Consider the following 12,536-nt stretch of genomic DNA (forward strand, 5'->3'; position numbering starts at 1 on the left):
AATTTCCCCTGGTCTGTAATGCAATATTAATGTAATGTCATACCTCAACCTCACGTGCAGAATTTATCACTGTCATGTTGATATTACTGTTACATGTCTCAAAATGTAGTTTAATGTCAATGTATTGTCATAATTCTGCTACGCAGTTCAATAATATGTCGTATATTAATGTTGTATTTTAATCTGCCATGCAAAGGTTTTATCACTTTCCCATTGACGTTACTGCTCAATTAATTGACTAGTAGTCACGAATTTTCCATGGTAAAATTTGTAAAAAAAATTGCCATTTTTTTACATTAAAAGTAAGAACTAACGTTATTAATACTATATCTTCAAACTCTCACCTGATAAAAATGTTTTTTACGTTGTTAAATTTGCAAAATCTAGACGATTTGGTAATTTCTGTTGTCTAACACTATTCCCCAGTACTGTTCAGATACTGGCGTCTCTCTGTTTTTCACGCGCAAATTAGGGCATATAAAGAAGGTATATAGCATGAAAAGTAAACAGAAAACTAATTGTATTTTTTTACGTTTTATTATGTACAAATAACACACAAATATACTACTAGAAATTCGTGACGTAATCACTTTAAATGTCGTTGGCCAATTTGCCTTGCACAGATTTTATCACGGTGCTACTGCCACAACATTGGCACGCATGTCGACCCATCATGCTGATCCAGCGTATTCGTCCAGGCCTGCACATCCCCCACCTCAGGGACTCGCTCGTTAAGATCATGCAAGACTACAACTTACAGGTGAGACTTGTACCTTTTAATTACATGGTCACCAATGAATTCACTAGGCCAGGTGTGATATACACCTGTTGTATACCTGGTCCGTAGTTCCTCGATAAGCCAGGTGTGATATACCAGATATATATACCTGATCACTTAGTCTGTCAACAAGTCAGTTGTGATATAGACCTTTTGTATACCTGGTCATTCATTCCCTGGACAAGCCAAGGGAGATGTACTAGTTATCACTGGTCACTCAGTCCATCGATAAGCCAAACTAGACGTGTTGTATATCTGTATAGACAGCCATTGACTCACGCGATCTCATGCTGGTTTTAGCTCACCTTGCCATCGTCAAGCTGAGCTATTGCCATGGGTCGTCGTCCGTCGTACGTCCGTCTGTCCGTCCGTCAACATTTGACTACTCAAGTAACTCAGGAACGTTTGACCCACATGTTTGAAATGGGTATAGTTGTTACTGCTATGCTCCCATATTAAACGTCCTATTTTGGAGCACGCCAGTCGACGTACTTTCGAGCCACGCGCCAATTTTTGGCAAAATGGGAATTGCCAGTAGTTCAGGTTCAACGGATTTTGCTCGTTTTTGGTATGTGAAAATGAATAAGGGCTAGGAGTTTGATATTTAAAAAAAAATTATGCAAATTAGGTAGAGTTTGGCAATTATGTATCATATTATATAGACACACAGATAACAAACAGTCTGGTGGTGTCACACTCATCTGATGTTCGTTTTACAAGATTTCATTGACAATATCTTTAATGCAAAAATTCCTGCTATGAACATATTATGATTTATACTATTATTATTAATGATATAATGATTTATGCTAAGAAACATCAAACGGGTTATAGCGCCATCTACCGTCACAAATTGTGATTCATTTTGGTTTATAAATTATTATAATTTATATATAATATTATTTATTATTTTCACATAAAAAATTAACATATAATTATCAAGAGTATATATGGAGTTCTCCATATATACTCTTCGTTTCTATAATGTACCGTCGATGGTTGCTCAATTAAAAACTGACTTCTTCTCACTCACTCATTTGTGTCCTTTTTTGTGGTGAGCTACAGTGTCATTGACACTTTCATTATTGGAACAAGTGGCGCTCTCTCATGGGTAGAGCATCGTAAACTAGCTTCCGTACGAGGGAGGTCGTGGCTAAGTACAGGTGAACAGAGAAGAGTGGCGATCACTGTTGTTTGGGACACATGCATGAGAGTTGGAAATTGCAAATGAATCCGATGAGACAACGTGCACCGGTGCATTCTCGGCTTGTGCTCCTCTGTCAAATTGCTGCTGCAGAACGGCTTATCTGGACGCTGTGGTTTATGCTTTTGTTTTGTCAGAGTTACATAGAATCAATGCGATCATCATCAGTGATAAGAAAACGTTAATCTTTCTTAGCTGGAAGCACATTTGGCATACTGCATCATGCACTATTGAATCATGCGTTTCATAACGGCTGCAGGTAACTATAAACTGGCCTGAGGTCGTATGACTCACACGGCCGAGATCCAGTGAACCGGCAATGATTCAGTCTAGTGAAAATAACCTTGTGGTATTGAATGGCCAAGCTGAATTTCAAGGAATGAAAGCCATACTCATTTGTTTGATGAAATGTTATTAGTAAACGGAGTGGACCGTCTCGTGAATTGCGATTCATTTTAAGGGCACAGCTGTAGTCACTCTCGGTGGTGCTGTGACCAGTTATGCATATTTCAAGTTTTCATGCCTACCTGATTTTTGTTGTTAAATTTGCATTCACCTGACTGCTGTTTTTCATACTTAATGTTGATTAAGAATAACTGCCACAATCCGAGTACCGACTGCGATGACTGTGACACTTTACCGATGTTGCAAATAATGATCAGAGTGACAAAAACCTATTTTTAGTGTGCCGATGGTAATTATTCTGTCCCTAGCTACATTGAAATGAAATAAGCCGTAGAAATTTGTATTCAGGGGGCTGTAATGTAAGTCTTTTGCACATAAATACGTACATCGTTTATGAATGTACATCGTTCATGAAATTAGCGTTCACAAATGGCTGCTATTGAAATTTCTACCTACTTTTCAGTTTTTTTCTTACCGTGTAATCTCAGAAATCTCATTTACCCATGCGAGGGTCGTGCATTGCCCTATAATTCGTGCCACTGATGTGGTTAGTAAGCATCTCCAGGCACGAAATAAATCCATATCGAGTTCAACTATTCAATTAAAACGGGTTGAGGAAGTGTAGTTACTATAATTGGAGAAGCGTAATCGTGTAATGATACTGCAATCATGCCACATTATTTGCGCTGATTGTGCCAAGATTCGTGTGATGCGTTCCATGCATGGTGCTTTCTTTTAAATTGTGCTGATTTTGTGCAGGTAATTTAAATCAAGAAATTTTAATAAGAATTTAGTTTAAGAACATACGACTGAAAATTGCCATCTCTATCAAACTATTCTTGGAGACACTTGCAGTATGATTTTAGGCCAGACATTCACTGTACTGCGGTGTATGGTCTTCTGTATGTCGACCTGCCTCTGCATGCCTGCTTGCCCACTCGTTCACTCGCTACGTTGGATAGCTCGTAATATCCTATACCCTGTACAGACTACGAATTTTAGCGTGCGTCAGACCTGGGCTAACTTAGCCCGGATTTGACGCGCGCTAACTAGGAGCGTACACACTGCATATTTGACCCTACTTTAAATGAGTCATCAGTTCTCCCACCGCTCAGTTCCCTGCTCGCCACGTCACCCCGCAGACAGTGAGGTACAGCGAGGGTGCGTGCGAGTGAGCGTACGTCACCTAAATAAGGCTATGCGCATGCGTATTGCGATTTAGCACCCGGTCTGGCCCGCTTGTTGTGTACCCTATCTTAAGGCACGTTTACACGGACGTTTTTGGCCCGAGCCTAATTAGGCTCGCGCCAGATTTGGCTCGAGCCGAGCGTTCACACGGACGGTTTTTCGGGCCGTGCCAATTTGGCATGAGCCAATTTGGTTCCATCGAAAACGTCGGACCAGGCCCGAGCCAAATTTTAGCACCAGCTTTCGGCGAGCGGTAGAGCGGTAGAATCGGTTGAGCGGTAGATGCCGCGAACAAAAATGAAAATGGCCATCTAAATTCATTCGATTTTGTTAAATTTTGGTATGTGAATGTGTAAGGCTAGCCCTATAATGTGATAGTGTGATGCTTATTAAATGACAACACAAGGAGCGGTATACCGTTACTACAAGTGCAAGTATATTCAAGGCAAACTGGGGTACATGCTGGCTCGCAACTGCTCGCAAGTAACTCTCTAAAACAAGGCCCCCCCAGTTAGGTGGCGCCATCTGGCGAATACAAACGAGATCAATCGATTACTGTGACATATAAACCAGTTGTTACTTCTATGGGAGAGATGACAACGTCCTATTACGTTTATTTTGTCTAACTGGTCAACAACTCTACAATCATACCTATATACGTGTATTATTGTGTTTTAGATTCTTCGTTACAGTAAATTTTACTGGAATATTTTATTGTTTTTATTTGCGCGATATTCGAAAACCAAAATGGCGATCATTTAGGTGTAGCACCATCTCTCGTCAAGATCTCAGACTTTCAGATCTGAAACATTTATTTTCGCATCAAAACTTATGCATATATCATTATCAAGAGTATATAATGGGAGATATGCTATATAATGGGAGTTCTCCCATATATACTCTTGCTTTATATATCCCCCCTCCCTCTTCTATCACACCCAAGGTGAGCTACAGTGTCATTGACACTTTCATTAAGTATGCTTTAACATTGGAACTTTCTGGGAACATAAATTATTTCCCCTTTAATCAGATAAAAAAGCAGTAGAATTGCTCACAAATTAAGTTAACTACAACATAGGTACATCCTACCTTATTTTGACTTGCAAATTTACGTGACACACCACAAGTAGCTTACTAGATAGTAGGGCCTATAGCAAATCTCTGAAATTCTGACGATAATCACTGAAAATTCTATTATAGTCATCCTTCATTTTTGGAAAATATTCGTTTGCTGGAGAACAATTTTGGTATTGATTCTAAGCATCGATCACTCGTGAAAAATATTAGTTGCAAGGCAGAGGACCATGCATTGACGTCATGTTGTTTTGCATCTCAGGTCGCATAGGTAACACGAAGGAGGCTCTGTCCCTCATAACGCAACAGCTGAGAGACGTGGATCGCGCAATCGAATTCTGCAAGGAACATGATGACCGTGAGCTGTGGGAAGACCTGATCACACAGTCTCTTGACAAGCCAGGTGTGATATATACCTACTGTATACCTGATCACCCACAGTTTCTTGACAAGCCAGGTGTGATATATACCTGTTGTATACCTGATCACCTGGTCGTTTGACAAGCTAGGTGAAATATTCCTGTTAATTGCATGGTTGCCCAATCTATGGAAAGGACAAGTAAAACATTTGCTATTAAAATCTCTGGATAAAACAGGTGAGATTCTCCTGTAAATTTCGTGATAAACCAGTCACCAAGCTCGGTATATAAATACCACTAAATATTGTACATACAGGCCGCTTGAAATGTACTTAAAATAATGTTTTCTTTTCCTAAAAATGTTCCCTTCCACGAACAGTCACCTGGTAAATAGTATCGTCATCATTCAAGTGTGTTAAACAGGTCGTGCGGCATCCCTAAGGCTATGGCGCCGCTGTTCAAATATGCCCTTTAGAAAACTAATGCACTGCGCAGGACAAAAACGCTGAAAGCGTATATTGTCGCCCCGGATCTCATCGCCTGCGTGGCTTGTTTACACTTAGCTCTACCTACGTAGCCATGGGCTCTGCCAGAATTCTCTGGTGCAGCCTAGGGCCGCATGAGTGGAACTAGACAAGTTCCCTTCTCGCTTAACACTACGTTGGCGAGAGGTTCCTACGCCGTGTAACAGTCGGAGAGCCTGGTCGGTTTAGGGTGGAACTAGCATAATCTTGGCCACGCATGGTTCACTCAGCCACGTGTGACCTTGTAGCATGATGAGGCGATGTGGCAAGCCTGGCAGCAATCCACGCCCGACGTGGTTATGGCCCATGAAATCATTCTGCACGGGGTCAAGTATGGGTAGCAGCGCACATGCAGCTATTGGGTCCTCTGCTAAACGGGCTTTCGCGGCGCTGTTGGGTGTCCTGCACGCATAATCAATCATAGTCAGTATGTGCATGATACGCACATTGCTCTACCTGTACATACCATCAAGACCTAATAAACACCTTTTAAGGTAAAGTAATAAACACTAAATAATGATACCATACTACACATAGGCCTACCACTCTGTATGTGTACACGCCGCACGTTCTTCTTAATGCCTACAGTTTTATTTGCATATTTCCAAGTGTTTTTACTTGTTAGCACTCCTGTCTGACTTTGTTTAGACTCTGTTTGACATTCATGACAAAGTTAATGGGCAAAGGAACCACCGAGTGAGGGGAACGATGTCACAGTGTAGGTTATGTTCTTGTGTATGTTCTTGCCCCCAACGGCCTGCAATGGTGTATTTATGTTGTTAACAAACATATTCACTTTTCTTTGTAATTTTGTTATGATTAACCTTGCAGTCAATGGCCACCGCCCACCAGTCATGCGTATCATTGTTTCTAATTATTGAGCATTCGTGCAGTAAATTACCCACCTTGTGGATTTAGCACGTGCATTATCCAAATTATGCCATTGCCTTCACAATGGCGACCTATGTATTCAAAATCTATTTATTTCAACTATACATGCAAAGCGTCTATCAACAACGCTGTATTCTCCACAAGTATACTCTGTTGACCCCATGTGGGTTTAAACATTCTTTATCAGGCAGTTTATGACACCAGCAGATTTGTACACGCACGCACGCATGCATGCAGGCACGGGTGCATACACACGCACGCACGCACGCACGCACGCACGCACGCACGCACGCGCATGCATGTATTGTATAAATTAAAAGTAAAAACACATGGCTACCCATGCAGATATAGATGAAAATATATGAATATAAACAAATAGAATGAAGTGTCATTTCTTGTTTTGCAAGCTTTCGAGAACATGTCGCTTTTTCAGGCTTCTGTTGTTTATTCTGTTGTTGTGAAGCCTCGCGATGAGTCATATTTTTCGAAAGCATGCAAAATAAAAAAGGACACCTCATTCTATTTTCTATTCATATACTTTCATATGTATATAGGTAGCCTAATAATCATGGAAAACCTGTAGGGTTAATGTGCCAGGAGCTATTATACTGATGGGATGATACTAGGGTTGATCTAAACGTGAGGGTTAGTAGACAGGATGTGTAATTACAGCCCTAATGGTGAGTATATATTGTCCGTCATAGGCCAGCACTCTGTAGGAATTTATGATGCCTGTGTAATGTATACTCTTTTCCATAACGTACACAATGAAGTGTGAGCTCTTTGGGGATTCGATTTTGCGAAATCACCATATACGTATTAATGTTACAGTTACAGGTGATATACGTATAATCTAACGTACTAGGCCCGTTGTCAGAAACAAATTATTATGACCATTATAAATATAAAATGTTTCCACAACTTTCGTGTGCCATTTCACTTCAAAAATAATATCATAACGACCTTTGATAATATATTATACGTAATATACGTACATAATTATACGTATTTGACAATGTTCCCCTGGTCTGTAATGCAATATTAATGTAATGTCATACCTCAACCTCACGTGCAGAATTTCTCACTGTCATGTTGATATTACTGTTACATGTCTCAAAATGTAGTTTAATGTCAATGTATTGTCATAATTCTGCCTACGCAGTTCAATAATATGTTGTATATTAATGTTGTATTTTAATCTGCCATGCAAAGGTTTTATCACTTTCTCATTGACGTTACTGCTCAATTAAATGTCGTTGGCCAATTTGCCTTGCACAGATTTTATCACGGTGCTACTGCACAACATTGGCACGCATGTCGACCCCATCATGCTGATCCAGCGTATTCGTCCAGGCCTGCACATCCCCCACCTCAGGGACTCGCTCGTTAAGATCATGCAAGACTACAACTTACAGGTGAGACATGTACCTTTTAATTACATGGTCACCCAATGAATTCACTAGGCCGGGTGTGATATACACCTGTTGTATACCTGGTCCCATAGTCCCTCGATAAGTCAGGTGTGATATACCAGATATATATATACCTGATCACTTAGTCTGTCAACAAGTCAGTTGTGATATAGACCTTTTGTATACCTGGTCATTCATTCCCTGGACAAGCCAAGGGAGATGTACTAGTTATACACTTGGTCACTCAGTCCATCGATAAGCCAAACATAGACGTGTTGTATATCTGTATAGACAGCCAAGTGTTTACCACTTCTATCGGCGCAGGGCTTTAACATAACCCATTAGCCGCAATAAAGGCATATATTCTATCATATATCGCTATCAAAATTACTTATTATCACATTTAGTGTTTAATGTTGAAAATAATTTTCGCAGCCTAAAAGGGTTTCTTCTAAAGAGAAAAGAAGCACAAGAGAAAAGAAACTTTACAATATTACATTCATTTGAACGTGAAACCTTGATCTTTCTCTATGTCCTCTACGAGTGCTAGGTTCACACGTCCAATCTTCGCCGTCGCCGTCTTAATGCTACTCTTCTCCTTTGCGTCGTCACTCATTCGCTTTCTCTCGCCCTTCTCAACATTCGTGGAACTACTGTCGCGTGCTGCAGAGTTTGGCGATCTCTCTACATCTTTTTTCTTCGAGGCCGTCCCGTCACTGTCGATATTACGATACGTTTCGTCCTTTTCCTTTGACTTCGTATCCAAATTCGCTGCGTCAACAGTGATATCTGCTGAGCTTAACTTGCGACGGATTCTCTGGACGATGAGGCGTATGAAGAAGATGACAATGAGAGGTAGCGGAGTTACGATGCCGCAGATAACTGGTATAGAGGCGGCAAGGTCTGCCTCCGGCTGTGGAAATGTGGTTCGTAGCAGTACTAGTGCGACGCTGATATTCTGGAATCCAGTCTCAATGGCGATGGTCTTCACGATGGGCCACGGACGGCAGGTGATCAGAGCTACAATGCCGCCAAGCGCAAACCCCGACCAGGGCAGAAGGAACGCGACAGTGGTAATAATGGGCGAGACGATATAAAAAACGTACAAATTGGCATAGATGCCCACGGCATACACGCTTATGATCAGTACCACACAAACAGGCTTGAGAACGTAAGTGATAACTACGGCCCATTTAGGTCGGAAAACACTGATACCGAATCCAAGTAGAACAGGGCCGAGCATGTACGAGAGACCTATGATGATGCTGACGAAAGGAATGCGTAGGTTTGTTCCTCTGGTGAAGTTCTTGCCCAATACTGCCAGCCACATTGGCATGGTTCCTGAAAATTGTTTCATTAAAATAATGATTAAAACCCCTCCGTTGGTCTTGTACTTTATTTAAAGTAACTGTCAACAGTTTTGCGTATTAACTTAAATCACAACATTACCGCGATTAAATCTCTAGAGACGCATTTACCTATAAGCTGACCAGAAAGGCTGTGCACTCACATTTCGTACAATAGAGGGAGGTATCAGCAACCGAAAGAAGTGTATATTTAGTTTGAGATCAGTATTGAAGCAACGACAAAGATGGACGCATCAGATAGAGTCGGACCGAAAGCAACGGAGCCCATGGGACAGAGACAAACAAAGAGGACCACACTAAAGACATATCTAGGGCACGTATTGGGACGCTAAGAGATGGCTTAACCAAAGGAAACAAAGACACGGCAAGGATAGATATACCCAGCGATGATCACACCAAGAGGCGCAGGATTCGCAGTAGGATGATCGAGACCACCGGAGAGGTTCGTACCAAGAGCAACAGAGGAAGGGAGGACAACATGTGAACATACCATCACCAGACAGCCGATTGCATGTGTTATTCTCGAGAGCCAACTTGAGTACGCAGCAGTACTTAATGAACAAGCTGCCAATGACGCGCCCCGTCGATACACAGTGAGGCCGTGAGAGGAAAGAAGAGAACATAGGTCGGTGAAGCCTAGCATCTTGTACCTACCGAGTGTTAGCACAGTGTTTAGCAGCGTCATCGCAATGCTGAGGGTGATGTCACCGTCCAGTAGAAAGGTAAAGATGTTACTCAGTCCACCACCGGGACAGGTGCCCACCGTTAGTAGACCCAGCTTCCACGACGTTCCTACAGCCACCGCACATGCTAAACCAAACGTGACCTAGAATATGCGAAAAAGGAGCACCAGCGTAAATAGCTACTTATAGTGTTAAAGTATAATATCATTTTCATTCTTATATGATTTCGACAGGTTAGATGTCGTAATAAACTAATAACTAGTGTAACCATAACGGATAAACCTAGCAGGTGTCATACATACGAATGATAACACTATTGAGCTTTGTATTGCTAGTTATACTCACTATTAGTCTCGTAACCTCTGCAATAATATCTCTCGTATAAACTACAGTATTATATGAAGATTATGCATCAGGATGTATTATGTAAAGATTATTAACGATGCATCGTCATATAAATGTACACCGCGGGCAGTTCAAGTTTATTGCACAGGCCTATTAATACAAACTAACCTCGTAACTCTCATGTGACGCCGCTGAAGATACCCTGTACACATACACACACACACACAATGGTAGCAAGTAATCAAGAGCTAATAATACCGCTCTTGGAGTAATGAAGTGTAATTATACTTTATTCCCTGCGTTTAAATTCGGCGGCGATTACAAATCTTGGTTTAATATGTTGCCGCGAAACTGAGGAATTTATCGTGTAAGCTCTCGCTGCATACAGTGTCAATAATAATAATAATAACAATAATAATAATATAATGGGTAAAAGAGTGGTCGCTACGGTAAGCTAATGAGATTACTTCCATATAGGGTCAATCATGAATGATTAACTTGTTCTCCTCCTGCAAATACTGATATAGGTACCCCTGTGTGATAAAGATTCCCCGTGTTTGGCGCGTTAAAATTGGCGGTTCCTAACAGATCTGTCCTCGGTGAGGTAATAATAATTTACCGCCGAATATGTCCTAGGTGCGCGCGGTAACAATAAACAACCATGCGACACCATCCGTCTCTGCTTGCTTCCAGGGAGCGATGTCGTGCACTATCTGTCACACTCAGTCGAAGAGGGCGCCAGGGTCGTCTAGTGGACTCTTCTCCCCGTGATTAGCCGTGATCGATTCGTCAGATTTCATTCCAGAGCGGATGGCTGTGGAAACCAAGCAATTCACGAATCGGCAATTGGGACTTTTGTGGGGAAATCTATCGTTGCAGCAGTGCTTCTGTAACTGCAGCCGATGCGGACTGCGTGGTTTCTCTGTGATGGCAGGCTAGCACCAGCAGCGTTTTGCGGAATAGTCTTGTATATAAGTAGGTTGCCTGCTCCAATAATGTACGCGTTCCTATTAAATACGGGAAGAATTAGTTTTTGGGCTTTGTTGGCGCTTTAGTGCTGATGTTGATTGTAATATGGGCAGTGCAGTACTATAAACATTGTTTATTAATTTACTCAATAAATACGTGTTATATAAAAAAAATTTTTCCCAATAAATGAATATATATATATACATTTCGCGGCATCTGTTGTGTATATTCTGTACGTCTGCACATGCACAATGATTTGATGTAACATATAACAATATACTAAGGCAACTTATACACACGTCGTGAACTACTGTGGTTTCTAATATAAGCGGTACTCTCGCTTTTTCATATCGCGGTTCTCCAATGCGTTGGGGGGGGGGGGAGTGGGCGTGTTGTTTCTCATATTTGGTTCTGATTCCACACCTTTGTGGATCGCGTTGCTGGCCGCGTGTCCTGTTTTATTACGTGCGTACGTCAAGAGCTAGCCGAAACCAGTTTGTAAATCTATGTCGGCCATGTAGAGAATTGTTATTCTGTTGACCTTTCTCCAACATAGTACTTTTTGATCATGAGAGGTGATAATGAGTGTGATGTGATAGGTGGTTTTTCGTATTTGTCGTTTGTTGATGTACATTGACAATCTTAATCATATTGTAAATAACACCATGCGGCGATTTAATAAATAAATTCGTCCAACCTGGTATAATTTACAAAAATCTGTTTTGTGAATTACTAGTTCACTTCCCGCTATAGAAATCTGTATTTTCCTAATCCGTTAATGGTACAGAGGGTTGTCGTCGTCTCTCTTGTAAGTATTGCTGCAGAATGGGTGTCTGTTATTTACACACGGTGTCCTGTGATTAATTTGATGTAATGTATTCGGAGATTGAGTCGTAACCGTAGATTCCGTCTCTCTCTGCTCTCTCCGTACTCTCTCTCTCTCCATCGTCTCATTCTTCCTTCTTCACTCTCTCTCTCTCTCTCTCTTACTCTCTCTTCTCTCTCTCGTCTCTCTTCTCTCTCTCCTCTCTCTCTCTCTCTCTCTTCTCTCTCTCTCCTCGATCTCCTCCATCCTCTTCTCATCTCTCTCGTCTTCATCTCTCTCTGTCTGTATTTCCGTATGCTCTGCTTCTTCTCTCTCTCGGCTCATCTCCTTCTCATCTCTTCTCTCTCTCTCTCTCTTCTCCCTCCTCTCTCTCTCATCTCTCTCATCTCTCTTCTCTCGCTCTCTCTCTCCTCTCTCTCTCCTCTTCTCACCTCTCTCTCCCTCTCTCTCTCTTCTCTCCTCTCTCTCGTCTTCCTCTCTCTCTCTCTCTCTCTCTCTCCCTCTCTCCTCT

At 41.5% G+C, this 12,536-nt stretch overlaps 1 protein-coding gene across 1 annotated transcript in view; it reads left to right on the forward strand.

The window, feature by feature from the left end:
• The window catches only part of LOC106806499 (vacuolar protein sorting-associated protein 41 homolog), a 54,977-nt gene that overhangs the window by 34,310 nt on the left and 8,131 nt on the right, over nucleotides 1-12,536 (forward strand). Inside the window, exons 19-20 of the mRNA XM_014808466.1 lie at nucleotides 4,912-5,052; nucleotides 7,702-7,838. Coding sequence (XP_014663952.1) covers nucleotides 4,912-5,052; nucleotides 7,702-7,838 — 278 coding nt within the window. The remainder of the gene's footprint in view (nucleotides 1-4,911; nucleotides 5,053-7,701; nucleotides 7,839-12,536) is intronic.

Source organism: Priapulus caudatus, unplaced genomic scaffold (genome assembly GCF_000485595.1).
Source record: "Priapulus caudatus unplaced genomic scaffold, Priapulus_caudatus-5.0.1 Scaffold165, whole genome shotgun sequence".
Lineage (NCBI taxonomy): Eukaryota > Metazoa > Priapulida > Priapulimorpha > Priapulimorphida > Priapulidae > Priapulus > Priapulus caudatus.